At 40.7% G+C, this 23,938-nt stretch overlaps 8 protein-coding genes across 8 annotated transcripts; 3 read left to right on the forward strand and 5 right to left on the reverse strand. All coding sequences in view use genetic code 12, as the record gives it.

Moving 5' to 3' along the window:
* Positions 1-21: 21 nt before the first annotated feature.
* RJT20DRAFT_137098 (uncharacterized protein) lies at positions 22-1,049 on the reverse strand (the record flags this gene model as incomplete). The annotated part of the gene is made up of 2 exons (XM_064918545.1): positions 22-847; positions 1,012-1,049. Coding segments are annotated over 2 exons (864 nt in total), but the record flags the coding sequence as incomplete, so codon positions are not given.
* Positions 929-2,608, forward strand: RJT20DRAFT_62029 (ADP,ATP carrier protein). The gene has a single exon (XM_064920966.1). It carries the CDS (start codon positions 1,341-1,343, stop codon positions 2,211-2,213), a length of 873 nt encoding a protein of 290 aa, XP_064771700.1. The 5' UTR covers positions 929-1,340; the 3' UTR covers positions 2,214-2,608.
* Positions 2,609-4,104: 1,496 nt separating this feature from the next.
* On the forward strand, positions 4,105-5,081 carry RJT20DRAFT_60847 (uncharacterized protein). Its single transcript, XM_064920964.1, has one exon. It carries the CDS (start codon positions 4,291-4,293, stop codon positions 4,837-4,839), a length of 549 nt encoding a protein of 182 aa, XP_064771701.1. The 5' UTR covers positions 4,105-4,290; the 3' UTR covers positions 4,840-5,081.
* An 824-nt stretch (positions 5,082-5,905) lies between these two features.
* RJT20DRAFT_3614 (uncharacterized protein) lies at positions 5,906-6,634 on the reverse strand (the record flags this gene model as incomplete). Its single annotated transcript, XM_064919835.1, has 2 exons — positions 5,906-6,293; positions 6,627-6,634. 2 exons carry the CDS (start codon positions 6,632-6,634, stop codon positions 5,906-5,908), a joined length of 396 nt encoding a protein of 131 aa, XP_064771702.1.
* A 265-nt stretch (positions 6,635-6,899) lies between these two features.
* Positions 6,900-8,321, reverse strand: RJT20DRAFT_100317 (Hyphally regulated cell wall protein N-terminal-domain-containing protein; the record flags this gene model as incomplete). The annotated part of the gene is made up of 1 exon (XM_064915621.1): positions 6,900-8,321. One exon carries the CDS (start codon positions 8,319-8,321, stop codon positions 6,900-6,902), a length of 1,422 nt encoding a protein of 473 aa, XP_064771703.1.
* Positions 8,322-12,714: 4,393 nt separating this feature from the next.
* PET9 (ADP/ATP carrier protein) lies at positions 12,715-13,994 on the forward strand. Its single transcript, XM_064917897.1, has one exon. The coding sequence runs from the start codon at positions 12,774-12,776 to the stop codon at positions 13,683-13,685; it is 912 nt and encodes a 303-aa protein (XP_064771704.1). The 5' UTR covers positions 12,715-12,773; the 3' UTR covers positions 13,686-13,994.
* A 968-nt stretch (positions 13,995-14,962) lies between these two features.
* RJT20DRAFT_60838 (uncharacterized protein) lies at positions 14,963-16,105 on the reverse strand. Its single transcript, XM_064920963.1, has one exon. The coding sequence runs from the start codon at positions 15,691-15,693 to the stop codon at positions 15,187-15,189; it is 507 nt and encodes a 168-aa protein (XP_064771705.1). The 5' UTR covers positions 15,694-16,105; the 3' UTR covers positions 14,963-15,186.
* A 436-nt stretch (positions 16,106-16,541) lies between these two features.
* On the reverse strand, positions 16,542-20,480 carry RJT20DRAFT_61872 (Hyphally regulated cell wall protein N-terminal-domain-containing protein). The gene is made up of 2 exons (XM_064920965.1): positions 18,780-20,480; positions 16,542-17,447 (listed from the first exon to the last, which is right to left on the reverse strand). Exons 1-2 carry the CDS (start codon positions 20,157-20,159, stop codon positions 16,665-16,667), a joined length of 2,163 nt encoding a protein of 720 aa, XP_064771706.1. The 5' UTR covers positions 20,160-20,480; the 3' UTR covers positions 16,542-16,664.
* Between the last annotated feature and the right edge of the window lie 3,458 nt (positions 20,481-23,938).

Below are 23,938 nucleotides of genomic sequence, written 5' to 3' on the forward strand. Positions count from 1 at the left end.
ATTGTCGTAGAAGACCCGTACCGCAGCATTGTCGTAGAAGACCCGTACCGCAGCATTGTCGTAGAAGACCCGTACCGCAGCATTGTCGTAGAAGACCCGTACCGCAGCATTGTCGTAGAAGACCCGTACCGCAGCATTGTCGTAGAAGACCCGTACCGCAGCATTGTCGTAGAAGACCCGTACCGCAGCATTGTCGTAGAAGACCCGTACCGCAGCATTGTCGTAGAAGACCCGTACCGCAGCATTGTCGTAGAAGACCCGTACCGCAGCATTGTCGTAGAAGACCCGTACCGCAGCATTGTCGTAGAAGACCCGTACCGCAGCATTGTCGTAGAAGACCCGTACCGCAGCATTGTCGTAGAAGACCCGTACCGCAGCATTGTCGTAGAAGACCCGTACCGCAGCATTGTCGTAGAAGACCCGTACCGCAGCATTGTCGTAGAAGACCCGTACCGCAGCATTGTCGTAGAAGACCCGTACCGCAGCATTGTCGTAGAAGACCCGTACCGCAGCATTGTCGTAGAAGACCCGTACCGCAGCATTGTCGTAGAAGACCCGTACCGCAGCATTGTCGTAGAAGACCCGTACCGCAGCATTGTCGTAGAAGACCCGTACCGCAGCATTGTCGTAGAAGACCCGTACCGCAGCATTGTCGTAGAAGACCCGTACCGCAGCATTGTCGTAGAAGACCCGTACCGCAGCATTGTCGTAGAAGACCCGTACCGCAGCATTGTCGTAGAAGACCCGTACCGCAGCATTGTCGTAGAAGACCCGTACCGCAGCATTGTCGTAGAAGACCCGTACCGCAGCATTGTCGTAGAAGACCCGTACCGCAGCATTGTCATTTCTGAACCAATCGGATCAACAATTAGATTGTAAGAAGGATTAGGCGACCTGACAGGACTAAAAAATAATATATTTTTTTAATTTGCACTATATTTATGATATTATCCTCCAGAATTAAAATGCCATGGGATCAAATTTTTTATACGAGGTACGTCTATATTCTACCTAACAATCCTATGCGAGTTCATATCAGGCCACTGCATTATGCCCGATTACATAATTTCATTTACTGCCGAATGGATTGCAAACTTTAAATAAAGAATTGCTCTTATGCCCATGGTAACTCATTTGCCACCAGCTCAGTGACTTGAATAGACTTCTCATTGGCTGTAGAAAGATCACTTTCCCCCAAAGCAAAAGTGAAGGCGCTGGAAATCTTGATTATAAATTTGACTGTAATTCCCTCTCTTCTCTTATTGTTAACTCTGTTAGAGCAATCTACAGTTTATGAAGAGAATCTCTTAACTTACAAAGCAGTTCTTCTAGGGATAAATATGAAAAGATTGCTACCATTTTATTTAATTTGCCAGTTAGTTGGCTCCATTCTTTGGAAGACTACTCTCGCTCCTATGAATAGGGTCAAACTTTTGATTCAGAGCCAAAATGAATTAATTAAGCAAGGGAGTCTTACCAAAAAGTATGAAGGGATCATTAACTGTTTTGTAAGGACTACTCGCAACGAAGGTATAGTTGCCTTATGGAGGGGTAACTCAGCCGATATTATCAAATTTTTCCCAACATGGGTTATGAACCATGCTCTTAAGGAAAAGCTCAACACAGTCTTTGGGGTGTGCAAGAAGATGGGCTGCTGGTACTGCATAGCAGGTAACTTAGCATCTGAAGTTTTACTCTGTAATGCCACTCTAGCTTTTGTATACCCTTTAGATTATGCCGCAACAAGACTAGCAAATGATGTTACGTCTGCCAGCGGTGAGAGAAAGTTCAAGGGATTATTTGATGTTTATGCTAGTACTTTGACTTCGAGCGGTTTTACTGGCTTGTATACAGGATTCGGTCCTTTTGCTCTTGGTCTCACTGTATCCAGATGCCTTCACTTTGGTCTCCACGGGACCGTGAGATCTTTTGTGAAGGTTCCTCCACGTGAAGAGTCCTTTTATCCTTCCTTCCTCCTATCTTGGACTATTACGACAGCAGCAACTGCTTTTTGCTATCCATTCGACACTATCTCCAGAAGGATGATGATGAATTCGGGAGAAAGAACCAGATACAAAAATGGCTCTGAATGCTTCAAGAGAATTATTGCTGCTGAAGGTGTTGGCTCTTTGTTCAGAGGTTGTGGTGCCAGTATGTTGATCGCGGTCACAAGTGCCATGTTGATATCATTACTCCATACTGCAATAAGTTGATGTTTATTATTACATCTATAGAAGACTAGAATCAATAGATTCACGAATGATCCAGCATAGCTGTTTAAATCGAAAACGTTGCCATGTTCAAAACTATCAAAACCATTAGGTGCTTTATTCTAACACGTTAGCCTCCCTTGCGCACGTGAAATATCGGTTGACAGAATCAAACAGGGACAGCATTGGATTCCAGAGGTACGCTTTGTATATATTTCATCATCCTCATATCAGATATTATAAAATTAACTGCCGTAGCGTTTTATCTGCAATGTTTGGAGTGTGAAAGCATCAGGATAAAAATTGAGATATCTCTACTGTTCATATATCTTTTAGATATTTTTCAGAATATAAACATAATTATGCGACTGAAAATACAACGGATGCGATCTAGAAAATTGATTACCTTCGTTTCAGACTTTTGAATAACCATTTGACTAGTTCATGAATTCTTTACATAGTTTAGAACTCTTCTAAATTTTAGGAAAAAGCAGCCACCACCGAAGCATTATTATTCCGTTATGCCTATGTGACACCGGTTTGTTGTTAGCACATACATATCTCCCTGAAAGATGTGAACCTTCGATTTACCCAAACCAGCTCTACCTTTGCACCTACCCGGGTCCTCCATTTATTGCTAGATGCCTCTTAGCTTTTTATTTCCATATGTCTATATGTTTATTAAGCCACTAATATCTTTCGCCTCTAATTACTTTAGAAGATTAACTTCTTAAGAATCAGCTTCTGGGTATATATAGCAGGTTTGTTCTTATATTCACGAAAAAGTAGTATATACCATTTGTTACATATTATTTAGAACTTGTTAACATCATATCATAGTTGAATGAGTTTAACAACTTTGGCATGAAATCATGGAATTAAAGATTTTCGAAGTGCAGTTGATTTAATAACATATGGAAAAGAAGTGCAAAAAAATTCAAAATTTTACTTCGTAAGTATGGGCTAGTATTTCGTATCATAGTTGAGTGTGTTTTAACAACGAAATCATGGAATTAAAGATTTTTCGAAGTGCAGTTGATTTAATATTCTTTTGCTTTTAATATGCCCCCCCAAGGACTATTCAGAAGGCAACCCACCGTCTTTGACCGCAAGCGATCCAGGACGACATGATCCTCCTTTTCCTGACCCCAATCGCACCTCAATTTTCGACATCTTCGCACGGACCCCCAACGGGCCCTTCTCTTCAAAGCAACCATGCCCTCTTAGACTCTGCAATCTTGGACCAAAATGTTCCTAACGATGGGAACATCACATCCACCCCTTCGTTCTCCCACCAACAAGCCTCCCTGATCCAGGATTCGGCTTCGTATCTGCCCCTTCCCCCCACTACGGCAAGCGATTCAACAGTCAATTCGACAAAAAAACAGAAAACTCACGTGCAAGAAGACCCGTACCGCAACTCACGTGGGATTCTAACTCCCTTAGAACTGAAAGCAGCAAAACAGCCTTCTAAGCCAACAAGTGAATTTGCAACCCCTTTCACTGCTAAGCAGTTGGAAGAATTAGAACTTATCCGTGACAAATTTCCTGTCCTCACCCAGAAAGAGAAAGATGGCTTTCTCTTCATGGTCCTGAGAGAAGGTTTCCTTAAATCTCTCGGTACGGTAGATGCGAACATTGCTCTAGCAAGAACCGTGGAGGCCCCAAGAGAAATCACCAAAGAGTACATTAAACTCGTGGCCTACTAGACCTTGGCAAGCAGCTCCAGGGCCGCCGAGCAAAATTCATCTACTCTCTACTTATAGACCATCATCACTTCAATACCATTATCTTTCGGGATAAATTACAACATTACATCAATCAAAATGCAGCCATTCCCCGAGGCACCCGCATCCACTTTGGCAAATACCACATCTACCCCTGGTATCGAGTCCTCGCTGGAGCGAATATTTCTCACAAAACACGAGTTAGCCTCCAAACGTAACTTTGCAGAGATCCCTATTTCTCGCTGGCAGAACAACACTATTTCAAGGCCTGGTTTGCACTTACCAAGCCCCTCCATCCCCGCCGTCCAGAATCTCCGAAGGCGCTTAGCGTAAGACAATTACAATTACTAATTATGCACCCCCCCGAATTTAAAGGCATGGCAAGCCGACATATCACTGAGAATACCTTTAAAGGTAGAAGCAGAGCACATCAATTGAACTTGAGGAAGTGGCTTATCCCTGATGGATGGACTGCTGACCTCCACCTCTCCCCGGAAGTTTGGGGTCCCTTTTGGAAAAAACTCAAGACCTTCAGTCACCCCTATCCATATGACCTGGAGGATTTGCACCTTTTTAACTTAGGTCACACTCGCCATGCCCACTGTAGAGACTCCAAATGCGACTTATGCTGCAAAACAATCTCTTCCAGTTATATTTTCCACCTCCACGAAGACTGCGGCGTGGTTAAACGACTATGGAACATTTTTGGCCCACCACGTCCTCTCACATGGCACACCTTAATTGCTAGTACAGACAATACTTTCCACGAAATGAAAAAGATCAATAGATACCTACTTGCCCTTTTGAAATTAACGGCCAGGCGACGAGCTCGGGCGGTTGACATTTGCTTGACCGACGCTGAATTCAACACCTGGGTATCCTTTTTCAACTACAAATACTAAATCACCTACATCTTCTAATTTTTCATCTATTACGATGAGATAACTGGCCCAAAGGGTTTTGGCAGAGAGCGATTTCACCCCGGGTTTCTCTCTGTACTGATCACTATCACACTATCTTTCTCTTCTCTCTCTATTCGATTAGTTAGTTAGGAATAAAGATATACCCCTTCCAAAAAAAAAGTCGTTTGGATGGAAAAAGAAAGTAAGCATAGATAAACTCTTTGATAAGCCAGCTCAAGCAACCTCGATAGTGTACAGAGATAACCTGTAAAAGTTACATCCGACCATTCTGTAAGCTTACTTGCATCTGATATATTATGGATGCCTTTATATAGGATTGTGGCATACACTGTATACTTTACTGCTCTCAACATCTCATCAACACAGTTAACATTTGGAATAAAGTGTGCGTTTCTCAATGACACGCAGCGCACAGCTCGGTTCACGGCTCTGCCTGTCTGCTCTAAACAATGAGTGAATACTGCTCAAGCTATTAACTTCTGTACCTCCCTTGTATTAGCTAATAAGTCTTCTACCAATGAGTATTCCTCATCCTCCTCTCTCCGCATGACAGCCTGTTCGTCAACGACAGTTGAGATCACGACATTTAATACCAACAAGAACAGAAACCAGTATCTTAATAACATAACAGGCAGTGAGAATCTGATATTTTTTTTACCGGCGCTTCTGTAATAATAAAATCCAGTATACATATATATAATATTGACTGGGATATTTAGTGCCATAAATAGAACAATTCTTGTTCTTCCTTGAGACATTTTCAATGGTTGTTCTTTTATCCGAAGAATGAGGCTACAGACATTTCAAAATATACGTAATAGAAGACCCGTACCGAGAATTCAAGATCGATAGGCAAATCTACAGGACATGCTCATGCTCAGCATAGTCGTAGAAGAACTGGAATTGTCGTATGGTCAAGTATAGTTAAAGATACACAGTCAAGCATATTTACGTTCAACAAGCGCAGTCCGTCTTTCGCATTGCCAGCATATTGCAAATTGCAGTTTCTAAAGCTCTTATTGCCAGGTTGATAACTGCCACAGATCTACCCTCCTTTAACTGCTGCTGACTGTGGACTTGCGAAGTACTCATCATTAGTCGCTTGTTCTAACTCTTCCATAACTTCATCTACTGTTCCTGCAATCTCACATTCACTATATTTGAGTTCTTCATCGGCCATTGCATCGGATATAGCATCCTGTAGGCTTGCGAAATTACCAATTTCCTTGATTTCAGGACGGTTAACCTTAACTTTAAAATAGTTCCCTGCACCATCTATACTGTAAAATTCTCCGTTTACATTATAAACCACTCCTAAATATTTAGCTGAGATCACCTGTTCAAAAGTGTAGTTATTAGGAAACTCTTCAAGATTTGCAAACCTTTGAATAAGATCCTTAACAGCATTATCTAACTTGGTACTATTATTCTGACTGGTGCACGTTACTACTGTTAAGAAAAACAAAAATGAGAGAAAACAACCTTCTCTTAGAATCAAACTACTTTGAGAAAGTTACTTGACAAGCCTGAGCGTACGAGATGTAGGAATTAGCGGCACCTAAATTATGGATTTTATATATGAATCATAATCATGAAAAATATCACACGGCGCGAAAGGAGGGATTCAGTTCTTTAGGAATGTGTCTGGTTAAGTAATTCAGTTGAATTCTTCTGGTCTATATACATATAAATATATTGACAGCAGGAGAAAACTCCCTTGGTGTGGTTATGAAACACAAAATACAATTGGATTTGAAGACCCGTACCGCAGCATTTTCGTAGAGAAGACCCGTACGTGCAGAAAGAGTGCTTTATTTCACGAAAAAGAAACTATAAAGGTGTATAAAATAGAAAAGATCAAATAGGTATCACTATTTATCTAATAACTCCAACTTAATTAGCAAACGGCCAATTTAAAAGGTTAACCTCAGTATGCAGATAACTCACCACAGGAGGTGTAGGACTGTGGGTTTTAATTGTAACGTGGTCTACATCGTACTTGATATTTACGCCCAGGCTTCTCTTTAAAATTACTAGCTTCAAGTTCCCTTTGTTTTAGTCAAGGTGACAATTGTCGTTGGCAAAGTCGTGGTGCCAGTAGTGGTTGTAGTGACAGTCAAAGTGATTGCTGTTGTAATATATTGAGTGGCTGTTGGGCGATCTCTGGTGGTCTCGGATGGAACAACGATAATAACTGTTTCAGTACCACCGACGGTTTCTGTCACAGTAACAGTCTCAGTTACTGTGCCAGTCCAAGTCGATATAATCGTAGTTTGAGGGTTTGATTTAGACTCAGTCTCAGTCAGTGAAGGAACCACAACAATAACAGTATCAGTGCCACCAGCAGTATCGGTGTCGGTAACAGTCGTGGTAGTGGTGCCAGTCCAAGTTGACGTGATGGTTGTCTGAGAGTTCGAAGTTGTTGGTGTTGGTGTAGGTGTAGGTTCTAAAGTGTCTGTAGGTGCGCGTGGTGGTGGTGGACACTCATTACATTGAGATGGTCTACCATGTGGAACTGGACCAGAGTACAATATACCCGCATTTGAGATCGTACCAACACCGCTACCATAGGTAGCCTGACCAATTCTCATCAATGCTGGATCGTAACCTGGACCAATGACAATTTGATAGGTGTAACTACCATGTGTAATGAACAAGTTGGTTCCATCATATCTGAAGCTCTTAATAGATGTACTAAGTCCAATAACATTGTTGTTACCCCAACCAGCAATGTGAATCGGTAAGTTAGGTGGGTATGTATCAATTCTTATACTAGAAGCAGTAGTACTAAGGTAGATAAGTTGACCTTCCAGCATGTATCTAGTTTTAACATTGGTGGCCCAGAAATTAGAATCAAGACCAACATCCCAACAACCACTTCCTTTCACGATAGAGGCTTGGAAGAAAATGTTTTGATAAATACAAACTGTACCATCATTTGTAATAGTGCGATCATCCAAACCAAGGTGAGAAGTTCCTCCTTTCCTAGAATTATACTGATAGAGACTGATTGTTCCTGTATTAATGAAAGTGCCTTTTGGTTGAATTGCAAAAGTAGAACCACCGGTATTTCCAATACCTGCAAACCAGACTTCACCACTATTCTCAAAGGAGGCACCATACCATGCAAATGTAGGTGCAGAAGTGGCGTTTCCATCATCCAAAACAATCCAACCAGTATTGACAACAGCACTATTAGCACCAAGAACATCAATTGTCATACCGGTTCTTACCTCCTTGTTGGTTACAAAGAGTTTACCATTAATCCTGACATCTTGGTAAAAGTTGTGGGTCATTCCCTTATCAATTGAGAAAAAAACATCTTCATTAACAATAAGATTTTCCTTGATTAACGTGTCACCAGTACTGAGAATTGTATTTTTGCTTATGACTAAATCGGCGGCTTGTGACCACAGTACTAGAATTAGTGAAACCACTACCAGCTTGAAGGCTACCTTCATTGTTCAAATTTGGATAGTGATACAACTGATATTTGATGAATTGCGACAGCTTCGAGTGTATTTGTACCTGCTCCACTTGAAAGAAACTTGGTCTGAATGATGCAATACCACAAGGTATTACTGCTGCACAGGAAACAATATACTTTTCTTGTTTACACCTATCATCGGCTCATGATCTTCATAGCATCATTTGTATCTGTTTATGTTGAGAAAAAAATTAAGCTTCACCAACGCTTCGTCAAACTATTTTAAACTTTCGTGAAAGAATTCAATGAATTAGGGTCCATTCTCTGTACCGAATTCTTATCTCCGATGTGATGATGCAAATGATATAAGGCAATTCGCACTTAACCTTTCAAGAAAGATATGAAATTACAATTCGTATGAATGGTCGCAAAAATAATGATAGATGTGTGCAGTCATATCGTGCACTCCTTGTCTAACATAAATCGCTTAGCGAGCATGTCATGCGTGAGAGGGCTATTTATCTGCGCTCGTATACATGCTACAGAGAAACCATTTGCATTTCTTCCAAATCTCCCTTTTGAATAGACAATTATGTGTGTAGTTACTTTCTTAACTAAAATGCTCTTAGTATATTTCCTATCCTCCTGGTAATTTTCACTCATTGGTCATTAATCCTATGTTATCGACTCACCAGGGTTTGCGTGGGTACTCTTTTTCTTGCTTGAGTACTCTTGGCATTCTATGCTACGATTTTATCTCTTTTTTATGGTTAAAGTTACCATAAACTGTAAGATGCAATATTTTTTAACGGCATTCATTAATCGTCTAACTCCGCAAATGCAAGCTTTCTAATTACTGAAGCAATAAGTGATCAAAAAGTAATCAAGGCTTGTTCCGGCTTATATTCGCCTGCAACAAATATTCTGTGGATTATGCAGGTCGGAGAAAGCCTAAGACGGGAAGAATTATATCACTGACTTTGTTTGTACTTCCGCCCATCTACCTTATTGGGATCGGAGAGAAATATATAACGGGTTAAATTGTGCTACACTGTGGTGTAACCTTTTAAGCATGCTTTCTCGTCATCCTTGCACGCAACAATACAGTATACGCGAAACGTAAATCGTAGCTTCTATCTGGTAGTTGTTTCCTCCACTTTCTTTTTATATGACTTCGGTTCTAACCCACTTATTTCTTGGGCTTTGGTTTTGATGCATTATGTTTCATATGAATATGTCAGTCCAAGCTGCTCGTTCATTGTTGAGTTTTATAGGTAATAAGGTATCTACTTGCCAAAACAAGCAGACTGTCTGTGCAATAAGCATCTAGTTCAAATTGAGGAAGCAATAACTATTACTATGAATCATCAACCGTTTTAAAATAGGTAGCTTCATAATTACTAATATAAAACACATACCAGTCGTCGGACGACAGACAGAGTTGGTAACTAAATCAATTGAAGAGAGCAGTAAGTGACTTTCCATACTCATTCAGGAGCATTTGGTGTACTCAGTTTTATCGTCATTCCTCAATCTCTAATCTGAGAAGTTCAAAGAGTTAACTATTATTTTGGTGCCTCTAATTCACCTAAAGTGGAGAACACAGTCATCCTGCAAGTACACATCGTGCTCTTATCTCTGTTGAATTCATTAGTAGGATCCTTACTACACGTATTATCCTGTTAAGATAATTTAGGTACTCCTTTACACGAAGAGATTTAGGTTAATCATTATAAAAGAACTGAATATACAAAGAGGATGTATGTATGTGCACCTACTGAGCTGATTGTTAGCTATTGCTGCCTACAAAGGAACATAGATACTAGGTAATCAAAGTGCTTTCGGTTTGTCATTTTAACTGAACGCCTCGCTATCTGCTTGATTGCTTCTCATTTTAACAAGCTTTATCTGTGGCTCGAATAATGATTTTTAGCAACTTCAGTATTGTGATTGTCACAAATATTGATCCACATAATCCTTATCAGAGTACTAGCTACTTGACAGGTACCTTAGCATTGAAACATCGGGACTTAGCACAAGAAGCGAACAAACCAAATTAGTTAGATCGTAGTTGGAAAGTGAAGCAGGAACAACAAATCCAAGTTTCTTTTGTATTTGGAATCCTATTGTAGTAAAGATATTTGTCTTCTTGTTGTACGTAAGTTCCAGCCATGGATTCGTTAAGTATGTGGATATCAAGGTAAAATCTTTCAAGGGATGAGGCAATGACACGACAAACTTCAGAATCTTTTGCAAAATGTATCACCATGATGAATGGATACTTCTATCAGAAAGCTCGCTTTGTTGGACAGCACTTCACTACGATGAATTGATGAAAGAAATGCCGAAAGTACATAATTCGATAGCAATTCGTATTTGCAATAGAGAAATACGAGTGAGAATTTGAGTATACTGTAATAGCATAAAGAGAATGGGACAAATTCAAAACTGTGCCACCAGGTCCACAGTCGAAGAAATCTTTCTGTTGAGAACTCCTACAATGGTATAACTATCCCCAGTCTTTGTTTATGTGAAGATTGCGTTACTTGACTCGTCAACATCATCACTGAAGAAAAATTTCAAAGAGATGTCTGAAGAGTGAGTAGAAAACAACTGAGTTGGTGGAAGTGTTAATTAATTGAAGAAGAAGCTAATAGTTTCATACCATTTGGGTGTATTGAAAGTAAAACATTGAAAAAAACGGTGATAGACGGAATTAGAAAATTAACTGCATTATTCCTGGTGTTGCAGATAGTCATGCCTGTTCAATGAGGAACGATGCTGCAAAATGTCCTAGTATGATCTATATGCTTTTATGCAGTAATAATGTGGTTTTTCTGTATATTGGACCACATTTTTTTGCTATCTAACTAATTTGCAATTCATAAAATCTTCTATTATAGTTTGTCTTCAAAAACAGACTAATCTATAATGGAAGTTCTCGATGCCGGTTTGATTGGTAGTGGTACTTGTTAACTCTAAAGTCGACGTGTAATATTGTTAAAATATATTCTCTGAAGAAAATCTGATTCAATTCTGCAGTCGTCAAAGAATCATCCCAATAATATTAAAAAATATAAAGAGAAATTCCTTTACCCAAATGTCCTTTCCAGATATGACTTTCAAAAATCCATCTAATTTGGTATTGAATGGAAATCCAACATTAGGGAAACCATCAATGGAAGATGCTGGAAGCGTTTTCTTACCCTACATCATGCAGGCCAATCACAGGTTATCACAAGACTTTCATATAGACGATAATCAACAAAGCTATTGCAAGAGAAAATGATGCCAAGTAATAATCAAGGCAATTGTTGGGATAACGGGACAACCACTAGAATACATTTATCATATTTTGAAAACTCAATGTTTACACCAATTATAAAAACTTACACATTTTCGTCGCATGAAAGTGAAATCTTTGGGGAACGCATAGAAGAGAAATGTTCAGTCTAATGTACGATCTACGATTTCTACAGCACTACTAGGCAATACAAAGATTATCTGCCCATGTTGCTAATGCGACGTCTGGTGCTTGCTATCTAACCCATCTCATACTCTCTTCGATATTTTCTACCTTGTCAAGACAAGAATGTGGATATATGCCTAAACAGAGAATTCCATCGAAATTGCTTTTTCTATTATCACCTTTCGGGCTAAACTTTTCACCCTCGGTAAGAAAAATATTATCGGCGGTCGGAAAATGAAATGATAACCGTGATTATTGCCAAACATGAAAAAAGTGAAAGCTCTAGAATCAGATCTGACAGATTTATAAGAGAATATCCACGAAGGCATTCAAAGTCAATTGAATATAATTTGAATTACATATTAGTCAATTCCCCAGCTTGATCCACCTTTCATATCGCTCGGTTACACCTTGATCTCGAAGTTCATCCCTCGGATGTAGCGCGAAAGATTGAAAAATGTGCCTTATCACAGAAAGATTCACAGTCCCGACTGTTTCATCACCAACTGAATCTAAGGAGACGCATTGAGTGGTTGTCAAAGTCATCACAATCCCAAAGTAGTGTCCAATGGTGCTATACGACCACTTCCACCAACGAAATCTACCCACCTCTGCCATCCCGCTAGCACCTATCCATCTGCCTCTAGCTTCACTCCCCAGCGTTCCCCCGGTCTAAACGCCAAACTGCACTTTCGGTGCCTGTCAACCACCTCCAAAAAGATGCAGTTACCCGGACTTGAGTGAATTTCGACAAATCACAGCTCTCGATTTCCCTTTGTGTCACGTTTACCACAACCGTCCGAATCTGCCCGTATCCAGACCCTGCACCCATGCCGCAGTACAAGCGGCCGCAAACTGCAATCAAATTTTTCGCTCTCTTTGCATTTTGGACGCCCACTCTCCCAGCCGTTGTTAATATATAAATTCCGTCCTCCCCTGCTAGTTTTTCGGCTTGTATTCTTTTCTCTTTTTTCTTCAGTCTCATTCCACTTAGATCTATTCCTTATATAACACACAATGGGTATCTTAGACAACTCCTTCGCCGTCGACTTCTTGATGGGTGGTGTTTCCGCCGCCGTCTCCAAGACCGCTGCCGCTCCAATTGAGAGAGTCAAGTTGTTGATTCAAAACCAAGACGAGATGATCAAGCAAGGTCGTCTTGCTAGAAAGTACGACGGTATTATTGAGTGTTTCAAGAGAACCACTGCCGAAGAAGGTATTATTTCCTTCTGGAGAGGTAACACCGCTAACGTCATCAGATACTTCCCAACCCAGGCTCTTAACTTTGCCTTCAAGGACAGATTCAAGAAGATGTTCGGTTTCAAGAAGGATGATGGTTACTGGCCATGGTTCGCCGGTAACTTGGCTTCCGGTGGTCTTGCTGGTGCCACTTCTTTGGCTTTCGTCTACTCTTTGGATTACGCCAGAACTAGATTGGCTAACGACGCTAAGTCCTCAAAGGGTACTGGTGAGAGACAATTCAACGGTTTATTCGATGTCTACAAGAAGACTTTAGCTTCTGACGGTATTGCTGGTTTATACAGAGGTTTCGGTCCATCCGTTGTTGGTATCATTGTCTACAGAGGTCTTTACTTCGGTCTTTACGACTCCCTTAAGCCTGTTGTCTTGGTTGGTCCATTGGAAGGTAATTTCTTCGCCGCTTTCTTGTTAGGTTGGACTGTTACTACTGGTGCTTCTACTGCTTCTTACCCATTGGACACTGTTAGAAGAAGAATGATGATGACCTCTGGTCAAGCCGTCAAGTACAACGGTGCTTTCGACTGTTTCAAGAAGGTTGTTGCTGCCGAGGGTGTCGCTTCCTTGTTCAAGGGTTGTGGTGCTAACATCTTGAGAGGTGTTGCCGGTGCCGGTGTCATCTCCATGTACGATCAATTGCAATTGATCCTCTTCGGTAAGAAGTTCAAGTAAACTACTCGTATAGATTTGTAGAAAGAGGAGTTAAAAAGGTGATAGAGATTTAGGACTCGGGTTTTCCCATGCAATAGTCTCAGCTGCGAGTGTCAAGAGTCGCTGAATCGACCTACATTTGGACTGAATCTGAATCTTGATCTGATGCTAGTGCTTATATTGATACGAGAGAGGCATTTCTTACTTTCTGCTGTTGGATTATTTGTGGGGGGAAGCATTCCCTTTCCATTATTTAATTTAAATTTATATTTTTGTTAGTTAACTATATACTCTAGTCTAATAATATGTTGTATATATCAGATATTTATGACCTCATTCAATGATGTCTGTTTGTTTGCTCATTAGTTGACGTCACTAGCATCGTGTGTCGAGAAGTGCTGAAAATTTGTTCGTTGTCAGTTACTGATTTGGAATTAGGGATGGAGAGTCGTGCGTGCACCCAAGAATGCAGGTTGCTCTCTTGTTCGCTGCACTTGCCAAATTATGCAGGATCCTCATAGATGATTTTGAGTGGGTTGTGTGCTGCTGAATGTAGTCGGCTGGAGTTTATGTAATTCAGAGATGGTGTTAGCAGAAATACGAGTGGCATACATAAAAGTTGCATATAAACCAATGGCTGCGGGGTGATAGAAGAAGTTATCTACTGGATCTCATGAAGTCGAACGTTCGGTACTATTCTCTCGCATCTTAATCTAGGAACTGATGTGTACGGCATGGCCACAAATGTTTCAACGCCGAAGTTGCACCTTTCACACAATGTCTCCAATGATTCATCCATCTCTTCATCCATCTCTGAGTCCAAAACTAGCACTGAATCCAGCTCGAGCATTGAGTCTGGTTCTGGCTACGGTTTTGAATTTATCTCCAGCTCTGATTACAGTTCTGTTCACACCTCCGCTCGTGAATCTCTTTCTGGCTATGACTCTAGCTTCGAGCAACCGCTGGAAATTGGTGAGGGTTCAGGTGTCGTGGTCAAAAAATCTTCGACATTATTGGCATTGGCCATACTCTTCATTTGAATCTGTTATAAGGTCTTATTTCTTCCACTTTTAAATCGGTATGGTCCGTTTGAATGGTTTATATACCCAGGTAACGTGAAATTTCTTACAAATTACCTTTGACAGGTTTCACTGGTTATATCTTTTTTCTTTCTTTCTTGGTTTAATTTTCTCCCTCTTCTTTTAGCTAAAATTAGTCTTATTGCTTCAGCTTCTTAGTAATATTAATAAATTTGATTTTATGATACCTCTGCTCATTGCTTATGCATCCATCTACATAGAGAAATTCATCCGAATACTTTGTTACTAAAACAGTTGTCATAACGGATTGCGCTGATGTAGACTTCTTCATGTTTGCAATCGTAAAGTCGCTCAGCTTACTAGTACTGAAGAGTGCTCAGAGCAAGGAGTACAAAGAATATAATTAGATTAATTATAAAACTGAAGAAGCTATTATGACTCTTGGATATCGATCAACATGTCTTAAAATTCGAATTGACATCTTATAATGAGCTTTCAAGGTCGTATCCGACGTTTTCTAACTCCGAAGTTAGAGCAGTGTCAGCAATGTAAATAACCAATGAACCATCGGTAATTGTCGTCTTGTGAAGTCCATTCTGGAGTTCAGATTTGGAAACAAACTTTGGTCCCTTGATAGTGGAAACCTCTTCTGCTAACTTGTATTTGTATTTCTCATCCTTTCTGACAAGTCTTGCAATTTCGGTTGAGAGTCCGTTCAAAATATTGGTAGACAAAACTCCAGCTTTTACATTGCTCTTAGGGTACTCATCCTTCAATATCTTTGCTAGACTTGAATAATCGAAGTCTAAAGTCCAACTTGAACCCAAATTTTCATTGATCTTCTCTAAACTAGCAGCATTAGCCTTTTCAGCGTCCTTGATATCGGCATGGCTGAGGAGGGGCTGGGTCAATTTGGATGTTACTGATGGGGGGACCTTGAATTTCTTTGAAGCAAAGGCAGAAACACTGCTTACCGACTTAGAGAACATGATTTATTACCTTAACTTTGATTATAATGGCAATATATTCCAGATACAAATACAATTAAATCGATCCTAGTTCTCCTTTATACCCTTCTATGAATACCCCCTCTCCTACAACAATAATGGTCTATGGTGGTAATCACCAAATCTCATAACGACTCCGCCCATCTGATTTACTGAATGACTCCCTTTCAATACCCGTATTGTGATTATTTTAATCACCGTAATGATTTCACAATAATTTATTTACCGGATTCGTCTAAAAAGACGGGGGGTATACCTAACTGGTTTCAGCCGTACATAAAATAGAACACTTCATATGAATATTATATGCAAGGCGAAGGACATCAAATTGGTTTAGGAATCGTCTTATCTTTAAGAGTGAGGTGGTCAATTATTTTTCTTTCGCTGGCTATTTATATAATTGTCATGACCTTTGTGTATTTCTTTTATAGAATTATAAAAAGCGACAATTAATATTGATCAAAAATGAAATTGTGGTGGTTATAAATGCAGAAATAGAGACAAATGGAGACAAATGGAGACAAAAATAGACGATACTGCCGTATCAACAAACTAAATGATACAAAGGAATTTTGTTTTTCACGAATTGAGTTAAATTACAAGGGTAAGCCATTAGGTAAGAATTATCTTTCCAATAATTTTACAATCCCTACAGGAATAATAAATCAATTAACTTTTATTGAACGTGGTTGTTACAATAAGAATTAGAAATGTTAATGTTTAACTAGAGAAAGCTGAAATGTTCGGAATGTTTGAATCTATCAAAAGCCCAATTTAATTGACACGCTTGCCAATTTAAAAATTAAAAACGTAAACCCGAAGACTTAAAAAAACAATCTGTAACGCAAACATGAACCTCGTTTATTAGGGAGTGAGACTCAATATTCGGACAACAGACATCTGATGAATCAGATAAAGTCTCAGCAATCAATTTATCGTATTATGGGAGCTCTTTACATGAAGAATCTGAGGAGACCAGCCTTAGTTTCAGTCAAAGTAACTGTGGTTGTTGGGACTGTGGTGTGGTCAGTGGTGGTGGTGGTGGTTGTTAAAGTGATGGATGTAACAGTGTAGTGCGTTTCTGTGGAAAGATCGCCAGCTGGGGTGATAGTAACAGTAACTGTTGGGCCAGCAGTTACTGTCACTGGAGCACAGGAAGACTCTTCACTAGTTGGCACTTCAACAATGACAGTGTCAGTTCCACCTGGGGTGTCGGTCTCAGTGATGGTGGTGGTGTAAGTACCGGTCCAAGTGGAGGTGATGGTAGTTTGAGTGTTGGCAGTAGATGGAACCTCAACAATAACAGTGTCAGTTCCGCCAATAGTGTCAGTCTCAGTGATGGTCTTGGTGGTAGTACCTGTCCAAGTTGAAATGATGGTAGTTTGAGAGTTAGATGGAACCTCAACAATGACAGTGTCAGTACCACCAACAGTGTCAGTCTCAGTGATGGTCTGGGTGGTAGTACCAGTCCAGATAGATGTGATGGTGGTTTGAGTGTTGGCAGTTGATGGAACTTCAACAATAACAGTGTCAGTACCGCCAATAGTGTCAGTCTCAGTGATGGTCTTGGTGGTAGTACCAGTCCAAGTTGAAACGATGGTAGTTTGAGAGTTAGATGGGACTTCAACGACAACGGTGTCAGTTCCACCTGGAGTGTCAGTCTCAGTGATAGTCTGGGTGGTAGTACCAGTCCAGATAGAGGTGATGGTGGTTTGAGTGTTGGCAGTAGATGGAACCTCAACAATAACAGTGTCAGTACCGCCAATAGTGTCAGTCTCAGTGATGGTCTTGGTAGTAGTACCAGTCCAAGTTGAAACGATGGTAGTTTGAGAGTTAGATGGGACTTCAACAATGACAGTGTCAGTTCCACCTGGAGTGTCGGTCTCGGTAATGGTAGAAGTGTATGTACCGGTCCAGATAGAGGAGAGGGTGGTTTGAGTGTTGGCAGTTGATGGAACTTCAACAATAACAGTGTCAGTACCGCCAATAGTGTCAGTCTCCGTGATGGTCTTGGTGGTAGTACCAGTCCAAGTTGAAACGATGGTAGTTTGAGAGTTAGATGGGACTTCAACGACAACGGTGTCAGTTCCACCTGGAGTGTCAGTCTCAGTGATAGTCTGGGTGGTAGTACCAGTCCAGATAGAGGTGATGGTAGTTTCAGAGTTAGTGGCAGGTGGGACAACAACAATAACAGTGTCAGTACCACCGACAGTGTCAGTCTCAGTGATGGTCTTGGTGACGGTACCAGTCCATGTAGAGACGACAGTGGTTTCTGGGTTGGATGGAACCTCTACAATAACAGTGTCAGTTCCACCTGGAGTGTCAGTCTCAGTGATGGTCTGAGTGGTAGTACCAGTCCAGACCGAGGTGATGGTGGTTTGAGTATTGGCAGTAGATGGAACCTCAACAATAACAGTGTCAGTACCGCCAATAGTGTCAGTCTCCGTGATGGTCTTGGTGGTAGTACCAGTCCAAGTTGAAATGATGGTAGTTTGAGAGTTAGATGGGACTTCAACAATGACAGTGTCGGTTCCACCTGGAGTGTCGGTCTCGGTAATGGTGGAAGTGTATGTACCGGTCCAGATAGAGGAGAGGGTGGTTTGAGTGTTGGCAGTTGATGGAACTTCAACAATAACAGTGTCAGTACCGCCAATAGTGTCAGTCTCCGTGATGGTCTTGGTGGTAGTACCAGTCCAAGTTGAAACGATGGTAGTTTGAGAGTTAGATGGGACTTCAACGACAACGGTGTCAGTTCCACCTGGAGTGTCAGTCTCAGTGATAGTCTGAGTGGTAGTACCTGTCCAGATAGAGGTGATGGTGGTTTGAGTATTGGCAGTAGATGGAACCTCAACAATAACAGTGTCAGTACCGCCAATAGTGTCAGTCTCAGTGATGGTCTTGGTAGTAGTACCAGTCCAAGTTGAAATGATGGTAGTTTGAGAGTTAGATGGAACCTCAACAATGACAGTGTCAGTACCACCAACAGTGTCAGTCTCAGTGATAGTCTGGGTGGTAGTACCAGTCCAGATAGATGTGATGGTAGTTTGAGAGTTTGGAGTAGATGGAACCTCAACAATAACAGTGTCAGTACCGCCAATAGTGTCAGTCTCAGTGATGGTCTTGGTGGTAGTACCGGTCCAAGTAGATGTAAGCGTGGTCTGAGAGTTGGATGGGACTTCGACAATGACAGTGTCAGTTCCACCAGGAGTATCAGTCTCAGTAACAGTTGATGTGACAGAACCAGTCCACACAGAGGTGACAGTGGTTTGAGAGTTAGACTTGGTGCTACATTCCTCAGTGACAAGGGAGGTAGTGGTGAACCAAGAGAAAGAGCTGTCAGTAGAGATAATGACATCTTCAATATCAGTACAAACAGATCCATCTGACTTAGTGGTAACAACAGTAGTGGTAGAGACAGTGGCAGAGGTACCTGGGGCTTGTGGGAAATCCTTACAAGGCTGACAGTTAGTTGGTAATCCTCCGCTTGGGACAGGGCCGTTATATTGGACAGCACCCAAAAGAACAACATCTAAACCAATGGCACTGTCACTGACAATTTGGAACTTGCTGCTGTCGTAACCCTTACCGATGTTGAACTTTTGTTGCAACAAACTAAGACCTCTAAGAGTCAAGATACCACTACTGGAGTCGTAGTCGTAAGCTGGGAAAAGTGGAATTCCAATAATTGGAATGTCCAAACCGATCTTGTTACCGTTACCGAAACCACGAACAGTGTATGTTTGAGGAAGGGCAATGGCATTGGCTCTGAGAGCAGATTGACTGTCCTTCAAGTAGAAGGTTTGAGTAGAGTCAACTGCAGACAAACCAGTTGCCAAGTAAATGGTAGTGTCAGCTTCGGCAGTGATACAACCCTTACCCTTAATGCTGTTAGTCTGTTGGTATAATTCGTTGTGCAAACAAATTTGACCATCGTTCTTAATGTTCAATAATGGAGTACCGAAGTTAACGACACCCTTACCTCTTGTTTGTTGGTAAACGACCAATAAACCAGTGTTAGTCCAAGATGGAGCCAAGAGGGAAACTATTGGAAGACCAATAGAACCATTGGAGCCTAAGTACATTTCACCATTGTTTTCAAAGGAAAGACCAATTAAGTTATAGTTTGGAGTAGTCAAAGATGTGATGGCGTTGAAGGCAATAACACCATTGTTCTTAATACCTCCTAAACCACTTGCAAGAGTAACAGATAAACCAATCAAGTTGTTGGTGGAACTGATGAAGAAACCACCACCAGAGTCAACGTTAAGGTTACCTGCTATCACTGAAAGAGCATTGTCAACGATGGACCAGTAGGCACCAGAGTGAATATTGATGTCACCGATGCTAAGGTCGATGAAACCTCTGTCAACTCTTTGAGTGGTAATATCAATGGCAAGTACGGTTGCACATGTAAAGAGCGCTTTCGCCAATAAATTGGAGAGTAACATTGCGATTGATTAATGTTGTTAAGCCTACAGTTCTAACGGAATTACTTTTACAAGTAAGGAAAATAAGCCATTTATATAATCCATTATAGCTTGGACCATGTCGGCCATTAAACTTTTTGCAGAGATCGTTTAAATCTCATTGTTCAGGAGTGGCTTCATTACGAACAATTTCACACTCTTCTAAACGAATTTGATTTTCGAAGTTAGTTGCTGCATCGAATTTTAGCAACCGTCCTTGTACTTGCAGTCTCCATCCATGAACGCAGGCGTGTGTATTATTTCATTTCAGGGTGCAAAGTTCGCCTAAAGTTGAGCCTATTATACAGTAGAGGCGTATATTTAGCCTATTGTGAATTTAGGTCAGTTTCCGTGCAGGGAGAAGGAGTCCAGTCCACACGACCAACAATGTACTAGATCGCACTGTTGATGTCGCAGAGGGTCCAGATAAAACCTTAATTCGTTAATTTCTTGCCCTTTTCGATGCCATTTGGTACCAATATGTCACCAGTGCCGTGGTAAAAGACTCACCTCAAAAAATGCCATAGCACTTCCAGTACTGAGGTGCCAACACCCCTAAGTTTAGTAACGCCATACATTTATTCTGATTATTGTGCCACGCTTTGGTGTAGGGTGTCTCCTTCTTATGGTTTCCAGCGTGCTGGTGCACAGAGGATTCTTTATAACCTCTCCCATCCAATTGCTGAATGAACTTTTTGAACCTGGTCACAACTCCGTCGTGCATTGTCATGCACAATTATTCTTTAGAAGGGAACATTACGATCGACGACTCTGTCATGAATTATACCTTCTTGTACTTTCTTGGGACCCTACGTTTTCAGCCTAGAATAAGATTTGGTTAGCAGGGCAACCATCCATTTTGTGGAAGTGACAGATACGGAATTATTATTTTGAAATGCCGTCCTGTATAGTTGGTTTTTCCATATGGACCCTTACACTAGAAACGGCATGATAAATTACTGATTCGGTGGATTTAATGCTCCTAGCATTCTCGCTTCGTAGGCTATTTTTGTAGGCTTATTAAGACTTGTAACAGGGGGCACTAACTGCTATTCGGAAGCTCAAACATACTAGAACTGAGCAACTGGTGCTAGGATGATATATACTCAAAACCTTAATCATTCATTGTGCGCATACTGAAGACATATAGATATTTTTTTAAAAATCAATGGGTAATATTTTATGGTAACATCAAAACATATAGCCGCCAAACTCCATTACTTCAAAATATCGGTTAAGAGAATTCACATGGCCATGGCTATGCAGGGTATGTGCAGAAGCAACCCTCAAGAGAGACACATTCCGAACATGTGATAGATAGAGCGAGGCAACAACGAGCTCAAACTTCATGGTTGTATGCATGGGTGTTTCCGACATGTGCTTGGGCTATTTTTCAAGTTAGAGCTGCAAAAGAAGTACTACACACAAGACCGCCAATAATATTTATCTGATAGTGCAAATTCGAATTTGGATCGTTCTTCCCTATTCTGGACATCCAATAGGACCCTGCGCCCAGAGTTTTTTAACTTCTATTTGGGTTGGTACTCTAACAACCAGCTTATTCCGAGGTTACCGCGGGTTTAGATCGACATGAATAGCATCGGGCATCTAGAGGTTCCCCAATATATCTGGGAAAAGAAGATTGAGCCGTGATCGTCACAGCGAAAGCTACATTGCCTGAAATGCTCGGCACTTAACAGGACCCTTTATGAATTGGAAGAGTATTCTTTTGAGGCGAATTGCATTTTAGTCTTCTACCCCTAAGCCACTGGTTAACTACCGAAATTTTTCGCTATTTATGGATCGGCGATGCCATTGACTACTGCATACCATCACTGTTTTACTGTACTCGGAAGAACAGTCCTGAAGGGATGCGTGGGAATAAATCAAGGGTTTTCTCCGAATTCCATTGGTTAGGAGTAAAGGGCTCAGCTTCAACGTCGTCGTCCAGTACCGATCAGCAAACGACCCATGTGCTTATGATTATACATGGAACCTTTGTATAAGGGGTACAATTTTGGAAAATAAACTAGTTCGTACTTTTGCTTGTTCCTTAGAGGTCTAAAGAAAAAGCCCTCCTGTAACAATGAAATTGTCTATAAGTAGGTATTTCTATAATTAGCTATTCGTAATACTACATGCTTGTTTCGCTAACTTCGCTTAATTACAAATCTATAGGATACTAAGAGTACTTCGTTTTCTACCAGAAGTTGGAACTCTTTTGCACTAATGAGTCCTGTCAAGAGACAAAATTAAACCCTGATCATGATCTCGTAAGAAAACTCGACGACAAGAACATGTTTTCATTGAATGAACACCAGGGCTAAATACCGCATGAAAACTTATTTCCTAAATGAGTAATTTGTTACCTACTTACATACTTTCACCGTTCTCGGTAAAATCCATACCGCAACAATGGGTGCATAAGATTTACAGACAATCTAGGCCAGTTCCTTATTTCCTAATAACAGAGTCTATTTTTAAGCATTAAAGAAAGGAGTTTAGGCATGATAGAAGAGAGCATGCTTAATGATCATCTTCTAATGCATAGAAGGAGCACATGTTCGCTTTTCTTCCAAATTTTCCAGAATTTGGTTAATTTTTAGTAGAATCCTTATAATTGGTAAGAATATAAGGATTCGAACTGACATGAATGAAATGCTCGAATATCTATCACCTGGACAAAGTAGCAGTAATGTAGATACTGGAGGAGTATACCTCCTTATACAGCCAGAGGCAGTGACAACTGACCGTGAGCTCTACTCCTATAGATCATTAAGGAAAGAAGGATGGATGAAATTCTCTCTGTGCAGCACCAATGGATCTACGTTTTTATTGTATGATTGTAAATCTGACCAGAAACGGTTGTCGCTTATTCTCTTCGAGCGACGTATAAAGACTACGGAAATAGTAATACAGTATCAGCTCATTGGTTTGTAGGAGAGTTATAGGAGATTCGTGTGTAGGAGAGTGGTGTATAGTGTGTAGGGTACGAGAGTCACGTTTATGCTATCATAATCAAGCTCATACGAACTCATAGTCTAATAGCATCAATGGCTCAGTACCTCAATTCACTTGGAGGTCCTTGATGGTATCCCTCACACGGTGATTTCGGGTGCAACACATTTACTTAGAGTACTGTACGTATTTTTGTTCCATTATTTTGCTCTTACGGTCTCCTGGAATGACCCAATTCGCCACCACTTACTTAAATCGTTCATGGTGTGGTTGCAAAAATTCGAATAAGGTTTAAGAGCCTCAAAGCCAAAATGTTACATTTCTTCTCTGGAGTTGCTTTAGGAACTAGCGGAGAGAAGGGCTGAACCGTACCAATGCAGATTTTGACATCAAGTCTTTATAAACGGTGAGGGGATAATATACGTTAAAATGTTTTTGTTTTCTTGGAGGCTAGCGTACAAGTCCTATCTAGTGGTTTCAACATATACTGGAACCATTTACGGTGGTTCATTCCAAGTAGTTTAGTGGTTAGTAATATACTATGGTTTGGCTCAAGAAACTATAAAGAACACCTAACTACTATGGATTGATCACGTGACGAGATGGATTGATAACGCGTAATTTTCAGAGGCAATTGTACAGTCCTGTGGCTCGGAGCATTAAGCTGCAAAAATTGCTGCACATCTTGTGCAAATAAATAGATCGAGAGTTAGAAAATGAATGTTACCTTCAACAGGCGGAAGAAAGTTCTTGGTGTAGAATCTTGTCTGTGTCTTCATGACACATGCAAGCTTCATGACTTT

The sequence above is a fragment of the Scheffersomyces xylosifermentans genome (assembly GCF_036884685.1).
Source record: "Scheffersomyces xylosifermentans strain CBS 12540 chromosome Unknown RJT20scaffold_8, whole genome shotgun sequence".
Taxonomy (NCBI): Eukaryota; Fungi; Ascomycota; class Pichiomycetes; order Serinales; family Debaryomycetaceae; genus Scheffersomyces; species Scheffersomyces xylosifermentans.